This window comes from Vanacampus margaritifer, chromosome 9, assembly GCF_051991255.1.
Source record: "Vanacampus margaritifer isolate UIUO_Vmar chromosome 9, RoL_Vmar_1.0, whole genome shotgun sequence".
Taxonomy (NCBI): Eukaryota; Metazoa; Chordata; class Actinopteri; order Syngnathiformes; family Syngnathidae; genus Vanacampus; species Vanacampus margaritifer.
Window position 1 is genome coordinate 10,973,355 of NC_135440.1, and position 26,862 is coordinate 11,000,216.

Consider the following 26,862-nt stretch of genomic DNA (forward strand, 5'->3'; position numbering starts at 1 on the left):
GTTCTCTGAGAAGACATCTTGCCAGCGGGCAGCATTGAATCAGGTGTGTTGGAAGATCGAAACATCTAAAAGAAAACAAAACAAAACTTTTAAACCAAGGGAGCGTGTCACCAACAAGACTGCATGTTAAATGGAAAAACAACAGTGGCCTAAAGGTTGCTGCCACAAAAGATTACACATTAAAAATAGCAAACAATACAAGGCGGAAAACCGCAGAGTAACATAGGTCGTACAAACCAAAGAACAAACAGGGAGGCACAAGGAAGGAGATGCTAACAAACAAAGCAAACACAGTAATACTTAATTCATTAAGAACACAGTTGGACCAATGGCAATACACTTACTGAAGATACTCTATCAACTATATACTAACAGAGAAAATGAAAAACGCAGAGTCATTGATGATGAGCAAATAGCACCTTCCTCCTACTCCTGCTGATCTTATTACCCAACTACACTAATGGAGAGCAGGTGTGGCACTGAAGACTGTCCACCATTGCACAATGGAGAGTGGAAAAACACAAACCACAGTAGTAAAGGAAGGTACAAAGCGGAAGATAATGTTACCCCCTCACCTCAAAAGGTGCCCCGGTGGTCTCCCCGGCTTGGAGAGATGGAGTGATGGAAGTCCGCAGATGATGACAAATCAAAGATCCAGGACAGGAGTGGGGGCCCCAAAGGCCCTCTTCACTCCCAGTTGACCAGATACTGCACCCCTTTGTCCTCATTCTAGAGTGTAAGAGGAGACACTACCAAAAAACTCAGCGAGCCAATTTCGGTTGCGGCAAACCAAACCTCGTTCCGGATTGGTAAATAGGTGCCATAATCCTGTTGCGCTTGGCCAGTTGTTACAGGGAGTCCTCGAGTCACGGCCGTTAAATTAGATATTTACATAAAAATACTTTGTGCAGTAATTTAAAAAACATATTTGCGCGACTCGAAAGAGAGGAACCAATATTTCGTGTTTCCGCACGGACATTCGTTGTTTTTTTTTTTTTTTTGAGAGCTCAGTATCTCTTTGACTGCCAGATGTTTTCAGAAAAGGGATGCCGTGGGTGCCAGCCGATTTAAGCATTTTGACTGATCTTTTGAGTGATCTTTCAAGGTCCACAGAAAAGTATGTGTTTGGACTATGGAATCACACATACTACCAAATGAAAGATTGGACTCTCATCTTTCATCAGAAAAAAAGTTTGTTTCTATCTTATTCCGTTTTTGAGTAATCAACAATAGAAAATGGTTAGTTTCACATCTGTTTTGAAACAAACGTCTTTTAACGTCTTTGGCACTCCTCCATAGAATTTTACTAAACGTTATTTAACGTTTTTGGCAGTCAAAGAGGTATTGTTCATTCGGTAATTTTACCGATTCGACATGCCATCATCATTGCTCTCTCTTAAAAAAAAAAAAAGGTATTTTATTTTGTATGTGCGTGAGTATGTGCGTGTTTATTTGTGTGTGCATGTGAGTGTGTACTCATTAGTTTACCTAAAACCTATTAAAAATCCCATACCGTTCACCTAACCCGAATATTTCAGAATCCAGCTAGAGTCGTGAGGTTGTTAGGAGACCCGAAGAAGGATCAAAGAAAGGAACAGAAAGAACATTCATTGCTGACGGACGGCAGAGTGGAGCTAATTCATACTTAAAGACGGAAATGTGATGCGCCTAATGGTGAGCCCATCTGCTCGATGACGTCTGTTGCTGGAGGTAACAACAACACAACTTTAAAAAAAACTTTAAAATGGTGTGATTACTGTGGCAAATTAATGAAAAAGAAGGTGCTACGAAGTTGAAACGTAGCTCGATGACTCCCTGTGTTTACTAGAACTAGGGCAGAGCGACTCGGGTATCCATTTTGACTTAGTTAGCTACCTACTACTACAATAAATACCAAAACTCCCGGGATGTTGTTAGCGGCTGGTCGTGGCTGTGATTGATATTTCTATTGGGTGGAGCCACACACTATTTCTCTTTTGCTTTGAAACCGCAACAACATAGTTTCAGCCATGCCATGAATGGACATGCCAAGCAGTTACTGTATGTGGCAAGACTGCTATTATCATGTGTTCACAGGAAACAGTTACACATGGGGATTGGCGAAGGATCTGCCTGTGTAGTGTTTTGATGGATTAATGCATTTTGAGCAATTCAGGCGTCCAATCTGACCATCTCACGCACCCCATGCTTGAACAATAAGCATCAAAATAGTCATATCATTCTGATTCAAATCTGATTTATCTTTTAATTGCTCTTTGGCTGACGCAGGTCCAGCATCTTCAGTTTCTTTTTCTGTGAAGTATATTCTCTTGAAATCCACCAGGGTTTGACTGGATTGTTTCTTCAAGGAAGGAATGCTTTGGCAGGTTAAGTCTTGCACCACAGTTTCATTTTCAGTACAATTAAATGCCGCATCTTAAAAAAAAAAAAGTTTTTCAGTTTCAACATTAAGTGTATTGTCTTTGTAGTTTATTCATTTGCATATAGGTTGAAAATGATTTGAAAATCATTCCGTTTTATTTATGTTTGGCACAACATTCCAAATTCATTGGTAGTCTTTTCCATCTGTTTTGTCTTGGCTGTTATTTATGTGAAGCCATTGGTCTTGTTAATGATTTCTCACAATAATTAGGAAAGCAAATATCAATATGCAACACTTGATTTCTATCAATATCTTCCAATGTTCACATTTTGAAATGATCCCCTGAAGTGAAATTGCAATGTGCCGTCACATAACAAATATCTTCATTGCAGTGTTTGGAAGATGCTTTTAGTGTCTTATTCATCTGCTGTGACGTCATCACGCTGTATCAGTAGCCACCAGAAGGGATATTGGCATACGTGGCTTTAGTGTTTCCGTTACCATGCTGTGAAAAATCCCTCAATAAGGTTAAAGGGGAAGTCAATCTTAAACATTTGTTGACAATAATATGTTATATGTGACCTCACTAGTCTAAACATGACATTCTGATTAATATCACATTTGTGGAATATAGTTATGCAGCAAAATCCAGCCATGTTTATCCATCTTATGGGCGGCCATTTTGCCACTTGATGTTGACTGAAGATGACATCACAGTTGCTCATGGCTCAGGCAATGACCAATCACAGCTCACCTGTTTTCTGAAGCAGAGCTGTGATTGGTTTTTAGTGTGATGTCATTTTCACTTGACAGCAAGTGACAAAGTAGCCGCATTCTGATACAGATAAAAAAGTATCCACTAATGCAATATTAACCAAAATACCGTAATAAAACTAGTGGGGCTGCATTATTATAAAGAATTTATTTTTTGGGGCGTTGACTTCCCCTTTAAGGAATGGGGAACTCCATCAACATCCTGTAGTTTTGCAAGTCATCTCCAGTCTGACCTGTTGTCAAGGGATGAGGTGTGATTAGAGTGTCTTGTGAGGACAAGCGGTATGTGTATATATATATATATATATATATATATACATAGAGAGAGAGAGAGAGAGAGAGAGAGAATTTTTTTTTTTAATAAAATAAAATATTGACAAAAAAATTCACAAATCGGTGAATCCACGGTTACCAAGATGCAAGTTGCCGGTGGTCCGCTGTAGTATAGAAAAAACCCCACCACACAAAAAGAACAAAAAAACAACAACATATTTTCATTTGCTGTTTTTATTTTAGCTCCTTCTAGTATTATGAATTAATGTATATTTAGAAAAGTTTTAACGTTAAATCAGATAGATAGATAGCTAGATAGCTAGCTAGATAGATAGATATATAGATAGATAGCTAGATAGATAGATAGATAGATAGATAGATAGATAGATAGATAGATAGATAGATAGATAGATAGATAGATAGATAGATAGATAGATAGATAGATAGATAGATAGATGGATAGATAGAACAATTAATCTGATAGTAAATATAGCACATGAGTTAGTTCATGATGCATTTATAAATGGCATGAGGAACACAAAGAGGAAAACAATCGAGGAAGTGCATTTTACGATTTCCACTGTGACTTTTATCATTTGTACTAAGTAATTCACAGTCACGTTTGTGTGTGTATCCGTGTATCTGTGTACCATGTGTGTGTGTGCGTATGTATCTATGGCCTAGGGGCCATTGGCGGCCCACCATACATATTTCAGTTAGTAAAAGTGACCCCTGACACGGCCATCGATGCTTGTAAAAAATAAAAATGATTTTTTTTTAAATGGGTAGATGTGGGCAGTGTGAATAGAAAGTATTGAAAAAGTATGTGCCATTACTACTAATAAATTGGTTTAAATACTGTAGTTTTTCCAACTAAAATGATACACAATTCCTCTTCACCACACTGGAGTGAATAAAGATAATTGAATTGTAGAAGCAAAAATTGTTTCTTCCACTTTCTGTTGACTCAAGGTTTGATTTATGAACATTAATGATTCTCAAGTTACTGTTAAAAATGGCCTGCTTGCTACAGTTTGCTCTTAATTTGGTTCTGAGTGTGAAGATGGGATTTGGTTGCTGTTCAGTGCAGGGGTGGATCTAGTCTAGTGGGATACAGGGCCGAGGCCACCCCAAAATATTGTAAATCCTAACCTACTCGCCTTATCACCTTTAATAGAAAGCAGTTTTGTAACATGCTATGATGATAAATAACGCACAATTGCTTGCTTGATTGATTTCAGTGTGTTTAACTCATTCACTGCCATTGACGGCTTTAGACGTCAAAAATTCATTTGAACTATTTCTATTTAACATTTTTCCCACTTTTTTTAACAAGAGTATGAAAACCTAGGAAAAAGTTTTTATTGTACATTTAGAACAGATATAAAATTTGTGATTAATCATGAGTTAACTATTGAAGTAATGCGTTTAATTACAATTAAAACTAAAACTAAACTAATTAATTGTAATTAATCACATGACTTCAATAGTTAACGCACAAAATTTGTGATTAATCATGAGTTAACTATTGAAGTCATGTGATTAATTACAATTAATTAGTTTAGTTTTAGTTTTAATTGTAATTAAACGCATTACTTCAATAGTGATTAATCACAAATTTTGTGCGTTAACTATTGAAGTCACAAATTTTATATCTGTTCTAAATGTACAATATTTTTTCCCCTAGGTTTTCATACTCTTGTCAACAAAAGTGGAACAAAAATGTTAAACTAATAGAAACAGTTAAAATTAATTTTTGACGTCTATAGTCGTCAATGGCAGTGAATGAGTTAATAAATTAAAGTCGAAGAATTTCAAAGTGGCCTTTGCATCCTTTTTCTGTAGGCCTATGCCTCGAATAAAAACGATTGCACATACCTGCCTTAGTGGTTATTAGTGGTTATTATTACTACTACTACTACCACCACTACCACTACTTCTACTGTTTCTTCTCAAACTGTCGGTGCCCTTAAATAGTTATAATAAATTATACTATCTCCTTTTCCACAAGATTAGCAACTGTACTGTGGGCCTCTGTCCTGGTGCTTTAATCTGTCAAATGTCACGATTATGTAACAAGATGGGAACAATTAGTTTCGCCTCCAAAAGTAATTGTCACGAGCCCACAATAAAAGATTTCATTTCCATTGTTACGTAACCAAATCTCAGCCAGCCATGGACATTGGCATGTCGAGCTCCACCCTTACCAAATGTTTTTGTAGTGGTGCCGAACCAGGTATGTCCAAACTATACCAATTAGGGCTAACTGCCCATAGTTTAGTGGCCAGCGTGTACTGAAATCGCGGTCACCACTGGCTGCTCTCAGAGATTGGTAGATGTGATTCTATAGTACAGTTAAGTAGTTCCACCTTACTGCCGTTTCTCAATTTGAGTTCTTTTCCGTTCTTACATACGTACGTTGTGATCTCGAGTACTGTTCCAGTTGAAATTATGAACAAAACAAAAAAAAAAGAACTCATGGATGGAATACCCAGATGTTCCTGACAGCTATCTTAAAGGATGCATTGGATACTAGTGAAGGCTTGGCTAGGAAAATATCCCGAGATGCATTTCATGTTGCTATCACGGAAATAAATCAGAGCCGGGGCGCAAAGTTAACAAGTACACAGCCATTCCAATTGACAAAGTGACTGACGTTTTACGGAAGAACGTTCCGACGTATGTTCTAAGGAAGACAGTACTTTTTTTTTTTTTTTTGCGATTTCCGAGACCGTTACTTTGCATTCTTCATGTTGAGAAACGGCCCACGTTTCCTCTACTACAGTGGACCCCTCCATACTCGCAGTTTGGCACCTGAGGAACCCATTCTCAATTAAAAAATAAATAAATAAATATATATATATATATTTGCTCTAAATTAAAAAAAAAAAAAGGTTTTGTGTAGGATTTTGTGTTTGGTGGAAAAATGTCTTAATATTTTCAGCATACAGCGAAAATGAAAGCCTCACCGTCCCAATACTTTTGTAGGCTACTATATTTATTCCGTCTACTGTACAGTATTTACAAGTGAGAACAAACAATGGACACAACCAGACTGACTGAGACTATTTAATGTCTACTGGCTGTCGACAAGAAGTGTGTGTGTGTGTGTGTGTGTGTGTGTTTTTTTTTTGGGGGGGGGGGGGGGGGGTGAGCATACATGTCCATGGAAGCACATTCATGATTACAAGGTGAAAGAGATTACGAACGCATTTTCCATTCCCTCCCGTCAGTGTGGTTGAACCTGCTTGTGATTTCCTGGAGTAATTATTCAAGCGGAAAGTCAGTTGCTGGGAAACTCCTGCTGCTGTTGCGGTTTGCAGGTTGGTATTGGGGGGTTTTCGGGGTAAATTTTTTCTTCTTTTAATTTTTGCCCAATCACTTTAATATTATTAAAATGGCGACAAAAACAAAAACAAACGACTTTATTTGCCTCATGTTTGGTTTATAAAATTACACAACATCCATTTTTTGGACAGCTTGTCCTAATTGAGGTCATGGGTGAGCTGGAGTCTTTTTTTTTTTTTTTTTAAATCTTTGGGTAAGAGGCAAGGTACACCTTGAACTGGTCGTCATCTGATCACAGGGCGCATTTGTAGACAAACAACCAATCATAGTCCAGTCTTCTGTCAGCCTGGCTAACCTAAGGCATATTTTGGGAATGTGGGCGGAAGGAAGCCACAGAAAACCCATACAAGAAATATAAGGCAAACGTGTTAATCACTTGACTATTCTTTTCTCTCTCTCTCTCTCTCTGTTATTCTATTGACTTTTCAGTTCAAACAATCAGTTTTTTTCCCACTTAACTGTTAATTAATTTTGCTATTCTTTAAAGATGACACAAAAACAATTAAGAAATATCACACCATCATCACGACAATATTCCTGAAACTCAGAGCTCCTTTTTGGATACTGTTTAATGTGACAAGTTAAGTTAAAAAATGGTTAAAAACGATTAATTTATTACCAAAATAGTTATTAATTAATTAATTTTTACACATAACGTATATATACTATATATAATAGGAATGTTTGATACCACTTTTTTCAGACTAATACCAGCATGAGTACTCAACTCAAGTAGTTGGTACCGGTACCGATACAAAGAACCAATACCACTAGTACTTTTGATACATAAAATTTCCCCCAAAAAGCAATAATAATAATAAAAAGCAAAGATACATGTAAAAATAAATACACTTAAAGATACATTTAAAGAATGACCTATATTTACCAATACAGCATTTTCCATAAAATTACATGACATTTTTGGCAATTTTCTATTTTTATTTCTAGTTCCTTATCGTAAAATGGCCTCAAGATGATACTGGTATCGGCCGCAGAGTATCGATACCTTGAAAAAAAGGCCACGTATCAGGCTGATACCGATACATGTATGCACCGGTGTGTATGTATACACGTTTTCTTAGTAGAAGGCGGTATATGGCCTTGGAGAATGAGCTGTTTCAAGTTCACTCATCCACTTTTTTTTGCTATGAGGGTAAAGTTGCCCTCACTTAGAATAAAAATCCTTTCTAATTGCAGATCAAATCACTTGCAGCATTCTTTGGGGTATTTACTTGCAAAAGTACTCAGCGCGATTACTAAGCTGCGGAGGTTAAATACTTCTAACACTTGTGTATGATATAAATTCTAGTAAGTTAAAATGGCTTCCTCAGAGGCACAAACATATGCGCCCACTTTTCCTTCTCGCTGGAAGATCCCTCACTTACTAATAGTTGAAACAATTATTCCAATTATCTTTGGGTGAAGTCCTAAAAAGGCCTATTACTGATGCTAAAAGAGAACCCTTAATAATAGTTCTGAAATCAGAAATGAAGGCTCATTATAATGATTATGTCACATTCAGTCAAATGCTACAAAAGTGACTGATAGTGCTTCACAGTGCAGGTGAAGAATGGTCCAAAACACATTATGAAAGCAACTCCAGGAGAGATAAGACAGACCTTGCCGATGTCCACGTGCGCTAGAATTCAGGCAGTCATTGATTTAAAAGTATTCACGGTTACATTGAAAATATTCTTTCAGCTTCTGTAGATGTAGTTAAAAAGAGAAAATGGCTGTAATGAATGACACAAAACAATATATTTTAAAAATAAATATGTTTAATAGTTACACTAGAAACAACAAAAAGAGTATTAATATTGTAAAAGAATTTACCGCACAAATAAATATATTAATGTGAAAATATACACAAAAAAATTTGTGGCTGTACAAACTCAAGACAAATTTGTTCATTTAAATACAAAAAAAAAAAAAATGTTCTCATCAACTGAGGACTTGAGAGGCATTGGCTCTGACCCAGCTGATAGTCTTAGTGAACTCAGTCTCAGGACTTTAGTTTGAGGGTGGCATATCAGGACTTACTGCTGGCTCACATGGCTGATAATGAACAGTGTTGCAACGGCTCGAAAAAAAAGGCTCGTTGTATAATTTACCTCATTGAGCAGATTTTGCATCTCGTGCTGTACATGTCATGTTGCCTATTTGTAGCGTAATAGCTTTCTAGTTTTTGCTTTTGTTTTACAGACAGCACACTTATTTGAACTCTTGAAAGCGAGTTGACCTCATATGGTAACAGTTAAAAGGCAAAGTTGACATTTACTCGTGACCGTGTCCTCCTGCTTCAACAAAAATACTCGAGTGTCACCTGTGCTTGTCAAAAAAAAGCCAGAGAAAGTGCAGTGCCGGTTCACCACCCTTACACTAGAGCCCACCCAGACAAGAATCGTCACACAATTAGGTCCGAGCTGAGCGGCAGCAGCAACTAGACTCCTTCAGTCCTGCATATGACGTGTCTGCGGGCAAGCAAGTGCAAAACCACATGTCCGCTGCCCGAGTCCCGCGTCCAAAATGAAAAGCACCTGTGCTGGTGCATCACACGCACATACTTGTGACTGGGGGTTTCCATCGGTCAAATGCCCATTATGACCACTCCCTCCAACTCCAAACCCCTCCGGAAACTTCACGCCCCCGTTTGGCTGGTGAGTAACATAGCTTGTTTAAAATCAGGAATGTCAGAGCTTTGTTTTCACCCCACAAAAAAATCCACAGTCAAACATGTTCAATCTCAAGGCAGATTGAAAGGGAGGGGAAACGAAAATCACTGTAACAATTAATATAAATATTATAATACAGAATACTGAACACATTCTATAAATTAAACGGAGTCTATTTGAAAAAGGGATATCCAGTAAGTATATACAGACAGTTAACAAGAACTTGCTCTGCTGTGGAGGCGTGGCTATTTCTTTGGAACACAGACAAAGCCATTAAATAGAAAAAACAGTAAGGTTGGGGGTTTCTAGACTGACCTGTCAGTTCATCTAGTCACTACCCTTTGTCGTGTATACCTACATTAATATCCCTTTTGCATGGTCTCAACACATGTTGTCAAACTAACACAATTTCTAAATAAAAATACAAATAATGGGTTGTTCAATGTCAAATCACCCAGTAGGTTCAACCAAACAGATTTTGATTATAATGAAACTCGGTGTACTTGCTGATAGTGATGGCATGACATCAAATCTCATATTTGAGGTCAATCGGGCCAGGGGTTTGTGAGCTTAGTAACCCTAACCCCCTAACCCCAACCCAATGTTCACAAAACAGGTACTGTTGCAAAATGAATTCAACAAGGATTCCAAATATTCAGTCATCTAGCCGATTGCTGCATATTTTAGCAACTTCACCTGTTGACCTATAATTTGACCTTGAAATGGAACAGGTGATCTTAACTAAATTTTTCATAAAATGTGATCTCACAAGTTCTCTAAAACATATAAAAGTTTCAGAGATGTAATTTTTAACAGCAATAAGGAGTGAAAGTATCCATGTCTTCAGAAATGCATTGAATATTCATTGAAAGTTGAATATGAATACTGAATACTTGTTGAATTCCCTTTTTAACAAATTTGGCGTGCCGTAGCTCCAGAACCCCTGTTCCGATTGACCTAAAATTAGAGATTTTGTGTTGTGCCGTCACTATAAACATGTACACCATGTTTTACTAAAATCCAAATTTGCTTTGTAAATTTTTTCCGATTTTTATTTATTTTATTTTTAGGTGATTTGGCATGGAACAACTCTAATAAACTGTGCATGTCAATAAAAAATATCTTTTCCAACCCCAAAAAAAGTTATGTGATGGAGGCAGGACCAGACAGGTAGTGGTTCGATACCTTGAAACCCTGACAAAACTTTCTCTTTCAAGCTAGCATTAATGCTAATTCTGATCAAACTTACTTGGCAAACCTTCTTGGATCTTGCCATCGTCACTGAACTTCTATTTGGGAAGAAGGTCACATTATTCGTCACCACAGCACGTAACCTGTGTCAGCAGTTGTGTCATGCTATGTCGTTATATTCTCACATTAAGTGTTGTCGCTTCCTACAGTACAGACAAAACGTCTAATCGTGTCACAGAGGAGAACAAGTTCGGAAACCTGCCATACAGTTCAAGTGCCGCAGGTATCCCCATCGTTATTTTCAAATCCAGCTGCCCACATTCGGGCCCTTTGGGCAAGTTCGGCTTTTGTCGCATCAATGGATGAAATTGTGGTCACCGAATTTTCCAGAAAGTCCGACGTATTTCAGGGTCATATCCACAGCAGACCAGCATCCAGTGAAGTCTTACATAAAATAAAGTATCTTCTCCCCAATTTTTCATTCACACGCTGACAGCGCATTCGTTTTAAATAGTAGCAGCAATACACACTGTTGATGTACTGTACTTGGGAGTATACGCATAAATATATATATATATATTTATATAGATATATATATATTAATAGCGCTAGGTGGAAAAGAGACAGTGGCAAGATCAGAATACAGAACGTCCTGTCTTGCATTGTCCTTGAGTGTCCTTTCAGGGAATGCATCCTCAGATTTCAAAGTGCTGTGCCATAAACAATTCCTTCATAACAGTGTAGTCTGCACCTCCAGGTTTCATCTCCTCAGTTTGTCACATCTGCAGAAGAAGACAGAAATCTGGTTAAGTCTTTTGAGACAGGGTAGTTTTCTATTGTCTTGCAAATACATCGTGCATGCAAATAAACATATTTCGAGACAAGGCAGAAAGAAAGGATGGAGTGTGAGAGGGACTTGGGTCTAGCTTGTATGGCTTTCTACCTCTTTGTTTAAACCTTCATATCAATTGAGCATTGTTGGTGTCGGGCCAAAACCTTGTACCTCCAAAATCGTCACTTTTCAGGAAACCCCCCCAAAAAACGACGTGGAAATGTTTTTTCAATCAATTAATATTACATCATGAAAGAGAACAAGCCATTTTCAACACTTTTGATTGGTCAATAAATGACACCCACAAGCGTGGACTGACCAAAAGTATAGATTTTTGAAAAATATATTAAATTTGCCAAATTGTGACCAGCGTCCCACCACCTCATAGACGTGTGTGGCTCTCTAAAGCCAGATCAGTGTGGGGGGCCCAGTGTGGGGGGCCCAGAGGTCATATAAGTGACTGGGTCACAGGAGGTCGTGTACCCTTGTTAACTCCAGGCTGCGGTCCGACTACCGCTCATTTTGGGTGTGTACCTCATGGAGGTGTGGGGATGACGCTACATTTACTCCACTGAATTATGCTGACGGTAAATGAGCATTAAAAAAAATCAAGCAGCATGGCTATAAATGCATTTGGAGATGTGTAAATATTCTTCAAAATGGACAGTTATGAATCTGAAAAGTATCTTTGCTTGTGTGACTTTGATAAATTACATTAAGTGCCATTTACGCTTTGCTGGTTTTAGCGTGACTCCATATGTTACGTTCAGGTCTGTATAATGTTCTTATTACTTGTTGAGGAGTTTACATCATTTACTGTGACTAACATTTTCAACTATCGCTATTCGTGGGATAGGAAGCGGCCTGAATGAGAAAAGCAAAAATCTGTGAATAATTCATGCTCATTATATTTGCCATGAAATTATTTTTTTTTTTTCGTCTAAAAAAAATGTGAATAAGAGGAGGTTTTTGTGAATAATGGAGGATAAGTTCGCCTATGCCAAACTGCAAATATGCAAGGGTCCACTGCATAGTTTTGGATGATATCGGGAGGATAAGCAATTGGTGGGCATGCACATGGCAAATGTTATCAGCATTTTCATCCACACATAAATGCATGCAAACGCTACAACACTCATGTAAATATCCCCTTTGTGGCAACATGATTTTATTTTATTTTTTTATAATTTGGTGGAACCAAGCTACGATTGATGACTGAGGTTATGATTATGCATTATGTTTATGCATGAATTGAATTTGAAAATTGAAAATCAGCAGATTATGCAGATAACAAGATACCATAAAATGACCATAAAATGGAATTGGGATTGGAATTGTTGCGATTAAAAAATGATGAGTCTGAACATGAATAACACACTTGTGCACCCAATTCTATGCAACATCTTTGAATTAAAATGACAAGTCACAATCAATGACCACAACGATTAGTTTCAATGCTAATTAGAGCCTCAATAGCATTTGACAAGACAATGCAAGCACTGGGAAGAAGGAAAGTGCAGCATTCATTTACAAACACAACACAACATCAAAAAAGCAAGGGATGGCATGCTTAATTAAGCACATCGGCTGGTGAAGATCGAAGTAGTCAGGAGAATTTTTTTTTTTCAAGGCACGTTGTTTATCGTACGTATGGTAAACAAACCTGCAAGTTCTTTCGTTTAATTCAAGCTGCCTGGACTTGCAGTCTAATTGTGTGAATTTGCAGGAGCATTTACAGGTGAGAGGGTCCTGCACAAACAAGCGCTTTCTTCTCTCTGAACAAGGCGCACAGTGGCTGCAAGGGAAGCAAAAAGGAGAGACAAAAGAGATAGAGAGAGAGAGAGATCTAAGCTACAGAGCGAATTCGGCAGAAAGGACAGACACAGACACTCATGCAAAATCCTGAATTCCCGCTTTTATCATATCCGAACCCGCCCCTCATCCTCTCATTGATGAAGATCGTTAAGTAATGAAAATGGAGGCGCACGCAAGATTTGTATTTCCGCAGTTGGACTAATCCCACAACTCTGGGATCCTTGTGCCCTTTGGCCCCCATATAACACGATGTTTGTCTGATCTCCTCCAGGAGTGACACAAGTTCATACATGGTCACGACGTATATTTATGTAAAATGACTGCCAGGCCATCTGCAATAAATTTATATCAGTCAATATAATTGTTCATTAGATTTAGTTATTTTTGCCTCAGTGAGTGACATGCTTTGTGCTTGTTCCGGTGTTATGTATTGATGGCTGAAAAAAAATGTAATCTGTTACAGTTACAGAAAAAAAATGCGTAATCAGATTACAGGTACATTTATTAAAGATGGAGATTATATTACATGATTAAATTTTAATGCGGGCAGAGAGACAAAGCAGTCAAGTCCTTGACTCTACTCTCAAACTTGTTGGCCAAACAAACTTTTAGCTTGCTCAATGGCCGTGACGGTCCCACGTAAGGTTTTTGTTGGCCAAAAAGTAAATGAGACTAGCTGGATGCCTACGGTTTTAGCGTGGTCAGGTTCAAAAGTGACTCAAAGAGAATGGATGGTCACTATTTTGGATCATAACATTTACAAATGTGTGAGCTGTCAAACTCATCCGGAGCTGCTTGTTACCATGGAGAAGCTAGCAGGCTATAGCACTACGCCCGCAACTTAAATACTTCCTGTTACCAATCAATCACCCACAGCTTTACTATTTAAACACCATATTATCAATATCATCTGCTAAATTTGTCACGTATTACGGTATCAAAATTTAGAACGTACATGTGCACATGCGTGTATGAGACGGGGGATTGAGGCTAATTCCTTTTTTTTACCTTTCACTTGTAAGACTATCTACTTACTCTATCAATCTATGTATGCATATCTATCTATCTATCTATCTATCTATCTATCTATCTATCTATCTATCTATCTATCTATCTATCTATCTATCTATCTATCTATCTATCTAGCTAGCTAGGTATCTATCTATCTAGCTAGCTAGCTAGCTAGATAGATAGCCAGATAGATTAAAAGTACATGAATATCATGATACTCGGTTTACGTTGCTGACTACATTTTATACCAGGTAACTAGTAACTGTATCGGAATACATTTTTAAAGTAACCCTCCAAACCCTGTACATAACCTACAAAATATCCAATGAAAACAAAGAGATCATATAGAGCTGATACTTGTAGCAGGCATACGATGTTAATTAGGCTGAACTAGACATTGAAGTCGTCATGTTATCTGTTAAAGTGCTCTCCCAAGTTGCAAGGTCACAATTGAGACAAAACAAGGAACTAACTTGATATATTGTGCTTGTTTGGTGGATGTGGTGAGACTGTAAAGAGTAATGCTTTGTCTCACATCCAAGCATCGTGATCAATTCTATATCACCTTCGCAAGTGTCTGTCTGAAAACAGATGCTTAATGACCCACAGCATTCTACTTATCAGTTAAACCTCAAGGCTACAAAAATCCACGCGGTGGATTTTTCTTCTATTTATGTAAGACTTGACTGTTGCCTCTAAATACACCTATCATTGAAGACAAATGGAGACACGACAGAAGATAAGATGCACCAAAAGAGCAGCAAACAATTATCAGGGCAGGACAAAACAGCAGATGAGAGCATACACGTTAAGAGATTTGATCGCAGAAAACTTTTCCTTCGTTTCTCTCCATTACCGCCGAAGTGAAATTAAAGTCGAACGAAGGGCATCCTGGCAGGTTGGTGCTGGGCAAAATCAATCAAATGAAGAAGAAACTAATCAACCACTGGTGCATCTGCTTTCTCATTGGGTCTCGTCATTAGCCGGGTGGGATATTGATCCGAGTCATGGAGGTGAAACAGGACGTACGGTATGTCGCTGTGACCAAAGATGAATGATTGCATCCTCTTTAGTCGCTGACTGCGCACCAACAAACACGGCATGGCGAAGCTTAGGACACTTCAGCCTTACTACAAAAGGATTTGACTCCTAATACTTCAACTTTTAAGACGGCGTTGTACAAACCGGTCACACGCTGCCCTTATCTGCTTTAAAAACCTGACCTAGTTAGAGGTGGGAAAGATGGATACATGTAGATGTCACTGTATTAATAAATGCGTCTGCATGGATTGACTGTGAGAGGCGGAGTTTTATTTAAATATAGCTTGACCTATTGCTTATTCACCTTCCATTTCTTTGCAGAGTATTTTTCTGCTTTGTCATTTAAGAAGGGAAGTCAGATGTGAATGATTTATGTGGACCTGTTCATGTGCTTGCACTCTAAATAACACACCGACCGACTGACTGACTGACTGACTGACTGACTGACTGGTTTAAAGTCTGCACACCGCTGCTGCATGTCACAATCTGCGCTTCAAAACCTGACCCGAAAATGAAGCGACGACGGTGGAGTTATCGAAAGACAGTGATTTGTGTCGTCTGATTTAACCGACAAAGTCTCCGCTCATCACTCTTTTCATCCTCTATTTGCGGCACAAGAAATAAAAATAGGTTCAGTGCCTGACACCTGTTGCTACAATTAGACTGGGGAGGTAGTTGAGGGGTTAGATTTGTGCAACTGGAGTCATAGCGCAGACAGCAGCGGGTGGTCTGCAGGCTGCAGACGGTGCTTCTGTCACTCCCCCTGTTACAGGCCAAACCAACGCTGCCGTAAAAAAAAAAAGACGAGTGACAGCCCAGAATACGGCATTGAAAAGTGCTACACACGGATACAATATGAATTAGAAAGAGAGCCAATACCGGCGCCGATATTCAACATTTTGACAAAAATCGTCATTGGTCTTTTAAAAAAAAAAAAAAATCTAACCGACGATTATACTATGTAGATCAATCTAAAACTGGGTTAACTTTATAAGAAATGCTGCTGACCCTGGGAACTCTCTGCGCCTTCTGTTTTTGTTTGAAATTAAAACTAAGATAAGTGAACATTTCATCAGATATGTGGACATTTTGGAAAACCTTATTTACTGTAGAAAACAATAGGGAGCTATTTAGCAGTTTGGGTTTTCATTTGATTTTTAATGACATGCTGATGATCTTGGGAGCTCCTTGAACTTTTTCTTAGAATTTCGAAACAAAGACGTCAATTGATTAATATTTTTAAAAAAAACATTTTGCAAATCTGAAAAAATATTGAACAAATATACGCCTAAAGACATTTCAACGAAGTTAATAGTTAAGAATATATTTATTTTTATTTTGACAGCAATATTTTCCCTTTCAGTGAAAGTGAATATCGGCTCTAAATATTGGTTATCGGCATTTCTTGTCTACTACTTATCGGCAGGGCTGGGTTTAAAAAAAATCAAATAATCAATATCAAATCGTTTTTCCTTTTTGAGCCTGATATCAATTCATAAAAGCATGAATCGATTATTTTAATATATCCTTTTCTTATAAATCCATTAAAAAAATTATTTTAAAGGCCTTTTTTTTATCTTACTGTTTTCTTAAAAGTATTTTCTTACATTTATGAAAGACCTAACTCATTGCACTTTAAGACAATTCAAAATCGTTTTCATTTATATTTAAAATTATTGAATTAGAATTTTGAAAATATTTTCATGATCTCATCCTTGCTTATGTCAATGTTTGTGTAGCACGTAAGTGATTATAACGTGTTACTTTCATTAATAAACTTAATAGTTTAACCAGTTACTGCCGCCATAAAATTTAATTTGGGATTAATTGTTTGCGGAGTTTTCATCACGTCCTTGATATTTAACAGGAATTGACAGTCCATAATTAATATCGGATTGAAGTGAATCGAATTAAATCAGAAAAAAAATTGAATCAACTAAACTCTGGTGAATCAAAATCGAATCAATTCAGCAAATTAGAATCGATGCCGAGCCCTACTTATCGGTATCAAAATGGAGAGCGCTGCTTTGTTGGAACCAGTGGAGGCGCTGTTGATTCATTTGCGATGTGTTTGGGCTCTTAAGAAGAATTTCATGATCAGGGAAGTTGAGCTCAAGTGCATCCATGCATACCTCCACAATGACACAGCGTTCCGAACAATCAATCAGGAAAATCAAGACAATTGCCCATCCCTAACTTCTAACACAAAAGAAGCTTAAGTGCTCACTTGGCCTGGATTGCATCAGTTGGAATGCCTAAATTGTAGCACTAAGGCTAGACATGTCACTTTTTGGTCAACCAAAATATGTCCCAAATGTGCTTCCTGACAAAGTGAAAGAAACTATTACGATTTTTGCCAACATTTACTGGGTCAAGGCAGCCATTTGACATTGGAAAAATCTCACACCACAAACGAAAATGTCACAAAACTTTAAGTATGACTGAAGTAATGGTGATCTCGTCTCAATTTACTCACAACCTGACTAAGTGATGAACACAAAGCTGATATACTTGCAGGAGGCCGTGACTTAAAGGCAACAGGTGGATAAACATCATTATTGCACCTTCTGCCATCTAATGGAGGAGCATTCAATGTCTATCGCATTTAAAAGTTGAAATTGGAATTATTTCCATTATTTTGTTGTATTATGTAAATGCTAGACGGAACCATTCATTAATCTTTGGCCAAACTATATGACACAGTGAGGAAAATATGTGTGTCTGCTTTTCTTCTAGCACAAGAAGACATCCAAGCAAAATCATAGAGCTTTAGAAAAAAATCTTCAACCAACCCGTAATATCCCTCAACACACACACATAAACACACACACACAACGTACTTACTATTCTGTCTTTGCTTGAACTTCAGGCTTTAGTCTAAAATGAAAAACAACATGAACAAATGTGATTTTTTTTTTCTCTTGCGATGAAATTGAATAAAAATGTAGACTCTCACCTGCAGTCACACTTTTGATGCTCTGTGAAGCTCATCTGAATTTTATGTTGCGTAACCATTGATCTGACCCGCATTACCTTGGAGAAAGAAAAAAAAAACAGGACACGACAAAGAAATGGGTAAGCTTAGCGATATCAACTGTTCCACAAGGTTGCTTACTCGGGACACGTGTGTAAACCCGATGACCTCGCCACTCCCCAATGGAAAGACTTGAAGACGCGAATGTCTGCGCAATCACGCTTTCCGGTACTTCTTCGACCATCTTGCATGCCAAATTGCTAGCGTGTTCAGACGCCGGGAGAGGCTTTGACCACACGGACATGACATGACATGTAAACATTACGGCCAAGTAAACAGCATATTTGAAATGCCATGTCTTGCTGATTCACTTTCTCTGCTCTGCAGAGGTGGCAAAAATCCAGGTCCAGAAAGTAAAAACCCTGCCACAGTTTGGCTTTAGCACATGATGCTAGCTAGCTGGCTAACTAGCTCCCTAGCAGGTAAACAAGCACTATGGGAGCAAGCTAGGGAGTTAGCTAGCTAGCAACTGGGGCTAAAGTCAAACTGTGCCAGGGTTTTTACTTTAGGGACCTGGATTTGCCACCTCTGCTGCTCTGAAGAAAAGCTGTCGCCCCGGTCTGATAAATTTCCACATTAAAGAGACAGTGTGGAGATTTTTATTTTTTTTTTTAGATTTTTCAATGTCCATTCATCTTAAAAAAACCCACTGTTAATTTAAATAATATGCAAAAAAATATGTTCTATCACATCAACGTACATTTTTTAAATATATATATAATCGTAGGCCTAGTAAAGGTCTAGTAATTGCTAATTATATTACATAGGTTGCGCTGGGGGAGAAGAACTTTGTAAATATAGTAATAGGTGGTAGGCTTTCGAAGCGTGGTCTCTCTAGTGCTTCAAAATGCGTACTTTGAACGTAGGTCATTGCATTCTATTAACTAGTAGATGGCAAAAAATATATACACACTGTCCCTTTAAATTAGCTAAAACTGACCATTACTTAATTTGCTCCCAAAAACGTATAAACATGTTCCATTTTAAAAACGTATTTATGTTTTTGTTTTAATGTTGTTTTTTTTAAATGCTAGAGCTTACAAAAGGCTTTGATGCAGCCTCTGACCTGAAGAGGTCACTTAAAGCAATGGTAGTTATTACAAAATGGCCAGCAGGTGGCAGAAGAGTATAAGAGACAGGTTTGTGAATAATGATGAAACGTAGCTATATTCTAATGCTAATTGCTGCAAAACGGAAACAGATGTAAATGTACTTTTTTTCCTGATGAAAGAAGAGACTCTAATCTTTTGTTGCAAAATCAATCAAAATCTAGTAAAACAGCCGGGAGCGAAGGGGGTTGCTTCAGTGAAAGTTGCTGGGAGTGAATGAGTTAATGGTGAAGTCAACCCCCAAAAAATATCTTGTGTGTGCCACCACTAGTCTAAACACGATATTCTAAGATTGCATTTGTGGAATATGAATTAAGCAGCAAAATCCAGCCATTTTTATCCATCTCAGGGGGCGGCCATTTTGCCACTTGCTGTCAGGTAACAACCAATCACAGCTCAGCTCCAGAAAACAGGTAAGCTATGATTGGTTGTCTTCACTGATGAGCGGCGTTGGGTTTAATTATCATCATCATCAGTTGAGTAATAAGTCCATAACAACCCACAACAACACTCTGCGTCATTGACCAAACGGCCATTTTAGGCATGTCCATCCTTAACTCACTTGTAGCGTAACATTGCGGGTTTCAGATGGCACGCACTCCATGGCCTCATCATTGCAGCAGCCTCCACACCGAGTGAGCACTACACAGGAAGGGATGTAGGTGTGTTCCGTGTCTTCCGGATACTCCTGGGAGATGTCCACAAGCATTTCCCTGGGCTGGCACCGACTCTTCAAGATGACATCTGTGAGTTGGATAACTGAAACAGAGGGGAAATTCATTTTCAATACTACAATAATTATGATAATTTTTTACTGCCATTGGTTATGCTCTGAGATTCTCAACCCGGATATCACTATTGAGAGCTAACATCTCATTCCTGTGACCATTTCAACTGTCCCGCTACATTTCTTGGCCTGCCTGTGCTGCAGGGAATTTGGGTGCGCTCACTAATCGACTTGCGACTGTTGCGTGTGGTACGTCGTGTGATTTCTTTATTATTGCAATTCCTTGAGCAAAAAAAGAAAATGGTCGGACATATATGTGCAATATTAATTCACATGTATAGCTGAATGTATGGTGTTCCACAGGGTTCAATTCTGGGGCCTCTGCTGTTTTCGTTGTATTTCTATCTTCAAAAATAGCAGCGCTATTGGAGCATTTTTAGGCTTTGGAATTGGTTTCAGAACATCCCTTGTTGTTAAAAGTTAAGGCAATATCAGAAAGGTAGACTCAGTCATACCTCCCTGCTTTTCCATCCCAGCAGCCGAGAATAATCCACCCAGCAGTCCACCCGACTGAGCCCCCGGCGACCCCTTTGCCCAAACTTCTGACCTCACCTCAGGCACTGCGGCGCCACAGGTCATGTCTGACATGTGACCCAATAAGCCCTGTGTTGGCTGAGTATGCGGAATAATGCCAGTGACTTAAATGAGAGTCAATGAGCTAACTGTTTTTAGTTTATGCTCATGACGCCTACATGGTCCCTTGAGATCCTAATTGAAGAATCCACTCAAATTGAATGACTGCGCCAGTCACTAATTCAAAATGCTGACCTCAATGACCCACCAATGATGTCTCGAATAAGCTCGAATATGGTTTGTTCGCCAGCCACCAAAGCCATACTGCTAAAACCCAGCGGTTGTTCTTGTCAATCTGACAGGTGGCGCGATAGCGTTTGAAGAGGAGCAGGAAGTCTGCCACCTGTGTGCTCTTGAACTTCACCAAACTGACACTATCACCCCAATAACAATCGCACGACCCTGTGCTCAGAGATGATGTCGGTGTCTACATCCATCATCATTGAAAGGGTTCAACCTTGGCCTAAGCACAACAGCGTTACTGTCAAACAAACAAGCATATGACACTGAGCCAAGGCTGACTGCAGATGTATTGGCTGGCCAGCTGCTTTGTTCAAATGAAGCCACACTAACTTCCTCACAATGCAAATTATTACAGATATTCCGGCAGTGTAATCTGCACCTCTTTTATTGGGACTCCAAAGTCCCAAATCAGACCTTTAACCATCCTGGGAACTTTGACTGTCTCCTCTAAAGAGAAAGGGGAAATACTATATTTACGATTTAAAACAAAGCTTTATACGCACACATTTAAAAACTACATGTATATATAATCATATATGAAGAATTTATGAAGATACAAATGTTCATTATACGTCCACTAGGTGGCCTTATTCTCGTCTGGCCTTACTGCTGCAGATGATCGAATTGACATTTCAATAATAAGAAATAGAACACTTACCTTCATTTTTACTCTTATCCACTCCCTTGTTAATGCTGGCAGTCTGCAAGAGATGCACAGGAGCACACGTGTGTCATTTTGAAACAAGTGCAGCACATGAATATGATTGAATCAACCTTGATAGTAAGCCTGTATTTCCCTTTTTAAGAAATATCAGCATATTAGCGATAACACAGTCACGTTGCCAAACCGTAAAAGGCGTTTCTACTAGTAGGCATTATTCTCTATTATTCTGTATCTGTGTTTGCTCACGTGGGCAAACCTTTTTTTCTTCTCCGTGAGAGAAGGTGACGTGCACGGCTGCATCATCCGTTTACCTCATGTGGCTGCTGCAATTGGCCGAAGGTATTGCGTGAGAAATTCCATGTGGGAAACGTGGTGCGAAGGAGGCTGGCACCCTGCTGGGAGGCCGGCCACGTGAAACCGAACCTCTCGGTGTCCACTTAAGCCAGATCACCGTGAGAGAAAAAAAAAATGACCGGGACTGAACTCTTGGGCTGAAAGCTGAGTAACTGGATTTAATAATTTTGCGCGTATGAACTCGTCTCATCAATCAAGCATTTACATGTCTGTGTAATGTCTTCGTTCAGAGCAGATGGTGACTGAGGTTCGAATCTAAATTGTATGGTCTTGCTCGGGATCGTGTGTTGCCTTTTTATTGCTGTTTTAAATCATTTCAGCCTGCATGGGTCTTGCCTCAAGACGGTCCCTGGTTCGATTCCAGTGTAGCACCTGATTTGGTGGGGGGGTTTGGTTGTTCCCTCCTTCTTTGTATATTCTCCTACTACGTGTGCTGTCCGGTAGGTTCTCCGGTCCCCCCCACAACTAAACAAACACATGTAGGTTATATTTCTAGTTCCTTGACCAAGGCAACAAGGTTGCTGGGAGGAGTTTAATCCAGAGCATAATTTTCGCTGTGTAATTGCATATGTGGCAAATATGTCGAAATATTTTATATCAAGCCTTGCATAATGGTAGCATACGCATCTCGCTGGTGACGAGGCACATATTATGCCACAGCTGACGTTATAAATTACATTACAGTTTCCATTGAAGCAATTTCCCCCTCAAGATACAAATATAATCAGGTTTTTAAGTGACGAAATGGGTAGCCCGTGCCAAACAAATTCGAATAAATACGTTTGACTTCCTTGAGACTTTCTCGCAACATACGCCAATTAAGCATCGTCAATTTGTCAAGTAGTTATTAATCAATTATAGTAAGAGGAAACTCACCTTTACAGTGGATAGGTGAAGAACCGCTGCCAAGAGAATTTGTACCAAACTAAAAACAAAGTTCATGATTGTAACTCCACAATAGTCTCAAAATCCCAGGGGTCGATTAAAATTAATAATAATAATAATAAAATACTATAAAAAATAAAAAATAAAGGGAAAAAAAGAGCAAACAGTCTAAAGAGGAAAAAAGAATATTTTAAAAACCCGCGGCAAATCTTTGCTATAGTGAAAGCGAATCCATAATATGTTCCGGGCGCATGTGTCACGCTGTCGTCTCCTCGCTGCAACACTCCGCAGGAAATGTTACGATCCGACAGGCATCGCTCATCCACGGACAAAGACGCTGGGATGGGGTCTGAAATCCACACGGGAACAGATCGATCCTCCACATACGTTCAACTCAGCTCAGCAACTTTACGCGCCGGTTGTCTTGCTCCCACGACAGCATGAAGGAGTGTGGCAGTCAGGGCAGCGGTTGTCGGGAGAAAGTGATCCAATTCCCTGTTTTCTTCACGCCTGTCGTCGTTCCTTATTTAGCCGAAGCCGCGGTCTTCGCCTGTTGTGTGTGCTTGTTTTGTTTCTTTATTCACCGGTTCAGCTCAGCTGTACCAGCTTGTCTAGCGTCCTAACTGCTCTAAGGTGCTTGGAGCCGGGTTGCAATGCTTATTAATAAAGGTGCAGCAGCATCGGCGAGCAGAAGGCTCGTGAAGGAGGCGGGGCAACGGAAGCAGCCAATAACAGCAGGGAGGCTTGATCTGGCCTGATATCATTGATGAAACCATTATTCCACACATCAATAGTTGTCTAAAGTGGACACAGTTATTGGCACAATTAAGAATATCCTGGTCACGTAAAAAAAAAAAAAAAAATCTAAGTGAATGCAACTTGTGTTAGATTTGTTAAAAATGGAATGAAAAGTATTTGCTAGGGATGTTTGATACCACTTTTTTCCCAGACCAATAGCAGTACAAGGAGTCAACTCTTAAGTAGTCACTGATGCCAATACAAAGTACCGATACCACTGTTTTGAAACATAACCCCCCAGAAAGACCCATGCATCCCAATTAAGCATTTTCCTCAAATTAATTGCAATTTTCTGCTGTTCCAATTTCTAGTTCATGATGATAAAACAGACACAAGAGGACAGTATCAGCCACCTTAGCGAATACAGATACCTTGAAATAAAGCTGGGTATCGGCCTGATACACATACCTGTTATCAGTACTCACCTTTCCTTTAGGCAATGTCTTTGTTTAGTAACATTTTTCATATCACTGACAATATTGGAGAAAACAAAATGAAGCATTCAAAGACATCCTGGTAACTTTGGATCTACAGCACTATTAACAAAAACAATCGATATGCATCAGAGGGAGTATGAACAACTTTGGACTAGGATTTTTCTTTCAAATGCACAAAATAATGGCAATAGGAAAGAAAAATTCTTACCACCATTTGACACTGTATTGCGTCTGTGTGTCATTACGAGCTTATAAATACCACATAAGCTCAACATTTACAAATGCCTTTGGCCTGAACTTATCCCTTCTAACATGTTCACAAAATTTTTGTTTTTGCTACAAACTTTGATTTCACTTTTAAAAAAAGCTAAAGAATATACCATTTAAGTACATTTCTTATTTTTAAATTCCATGACAGTGAATCTGTGTTCATGCAAGCATTTTAGGCAACACAGCATGCTGTCACAAAACCTAGAGAAACTCTCACACACATTGGTTAACTCAATTTAAACTCAATTTTTTTTTTAAGTTTGTTTTAGCAAGCTGACCTTTCATTTTGAGGATGCGTCAACTAACATTTGTGTGACGTGCTTCCATTCAAAATAGTGCAAGCATTTTATTGCAGAGACGGTTCAGTGCGCCAGTAAAACTACTCCACATAGTTTCCATGGTTCCTGGCCCACTTGTCTTGCTGCTTCGTGTGTGTGCATCAGCTGTCCTTCGGCCTTGAGTGAACGCTCTAGGTCAGTACAAAAACCTCTCTCTCTATCTTTCTCAAGAACCAAACCTTGACTCTTCTCATCAAGACAATTATCGATGATTTATGCAGTTGTTTTATTGGCTGTACGCAAATGCTCACAAATTGAGACCGTAAATAAGCTGTAAAACCAGGGGTGTGCAGAGGGTGGGGCCATTGGGGCTGTGGCCCCCGGCATCCACAGATCCACCTTCCCCCACCCAATGGTCAACAGAAATGTATCTGGGTCATGTATGTCGCCGATTGAGAATAGATGAACTCATTCACTGCCACTGACGGCTACAAACGTCAAAAATTCATTTGAACTATTTCTATTGGTTTAACATTCCCCCCCTTTTGTTAACAAGACTATGAAAACCTAGGGGAAAAAAAATTGTGCATTTGTACCAGATATAAAATTTGTGATTAATCGTGAGTTAACTATTGAAGTCATGTGATTAATTACACTTAACAAAATGTATTCGCCTGACGCCCTAATTTTTTAAATAATCTTTTCTTTTTCTTTTTTTAAATAATCATTTTTCAAAAAAAGAAAAGATTATTAAAAATTAGGTCATCAGGCGATTAAAAGTTTTAGTTGTAATTAATCGCATGACTTCAATAGTTAACTCATGATTAATCAAACATTTTATATATGCTCTAAATGTACAATAAAAACGTTTTTTCTAGGTTTTCATACTCTTAACTCTTAACAAAAGTGGAAAAAATGTTAAACTAATAAAAATAGTTAAAATGAATTTTTGACGTCTAAAGCCATCAATGGCAGTGAATGAGTTAACGTGCATGATGCGGAACATTTTTATGAATACAATTTGTGGTTCATTCTTAATGTCACTAATTTGTAGTAAAAAAAAAAAACAGCTCGGAAAAACACTATCTCCCTATCTCAAACCGGACAGCTCGGATGACTATTGCACTCAGACGTAGTAAAGGTCAGGTCAGCGTTTGATGAGTAAAGCATGATGCAGATGAATATTACACACATACTCCAAATCACATGCATAAGTCACTACAAATTAATTTTCCAGACAGCATGAGTAGTAAAATAGTGTATTACATAATTATGTCATCAGTTCTGACGCCAGAAGAGGGGAGGAGTGTGATGAGGGTTAAGAGCCGAGGAATGAAAGATGCACGAGAAAATAGTATTTTCAATTTATGGGCGGATGGAAATTTAATAAGTGTAAACATAAAACAGAAATACAACGTGTCGTATCTTTGATGAATAGTGTCGGAAATGCTTGTACTTTGGATCTGTCACTTCACTTAAGGAGCAAATTTGGCTCTTATTTTCTATCATTAATGACTATTTATGATGTACTGTTGACATTGATGTAATTTCTCTGGCCCCTCGCCTGTCAGAGGCAATGATAAGAGATTCAGCAGATAATTCTTACTTACAGTTTGCAGACTGGCTCTCCTTCTCAGACTTAACGGGTAAATCGCCATCACTTTTTCTAGAAATATAAAACACTGTGTTTGAGTCATTCATGACAGCTCAAAACAGGTAAGCAGTCTGTGAGGTTAAGCCTAACGAGCGCTATGCTATTATGTCATTTTTCCGTTTCAATCCACTCTTGGGAAAAATCTTTTCCGGAAAAGATATTATCACACAACTTGACCGTAATACCCATGATAGATTATTGAGACACAAGTGTTGACGCACCTCATAAAATGAATCATCTAATAAATTAATTACATTAGTTTATGTTTTTAGTGTCCAGTTGAGTCAGACGTGAAGCAGCATATCTTTGCCAAATTTTCATTTGAATGAATCGACGTCAATTTTCAGATACAAAGTCATGCTAGAACGTTTTCCTATAGTGGAAGTTGTTTGAGCTGGGTCTAATCCATATTCTCTTTCCTTAGGCCTGTAAATTCCTCTTTTTAAAAAAAATGTAA

General features: G+C 38.5%; 1 protein-coding gene across 4 annotated transcripts; it reads right to left on the reverse strand.

Annotated features, from left to right (window-relative positions):
• Positions 1–8,515: 8,515 nt before the first annotated feature.
• On the reverse strand, positions 8,516–23,582 carry LOC144058322 (vascular endothelial growth factor A-A-like). Of its 4 annotated transcripts, XM_077576725.1 has the most exons (7): positions 22,960–23,582; positions 21,724–21,766; positions 20,025–20,221; positions 18,276–18,352; positions 18,164–18,196; positions 13,116–13,247; positions 8,516–11,402 (listed from the first exon to the last, which is right to left on the reverse strand). In XM_077576725.1, exons 1-7 carry the CDS (start codon positions 23,023–23,025, stop codon positions 11,381–11,383), a joined length of 570 nt encoding a protein of 189 aa, XP_077432851.1. In that variant the 5' UTR covers positions 23,026–23,582; the 3' UTR covers positions 8,516–11,380. The 4 variants fall into 4 exon arrangements, with proteins under 4 accessions (XP_077432851.1, XP_077432852.1, XP_077432854.1 ...); XM_077576726.1 differs by lacking the exon at positions 13,116–13,247; XM_077576728.1 differs by lacking the exon at positions 13,116–13,247 and having other exon boundaries at positions 18,160–18,196.
• Positions 23,583–26,862: the final 3,280 nt, after the last annotated feature.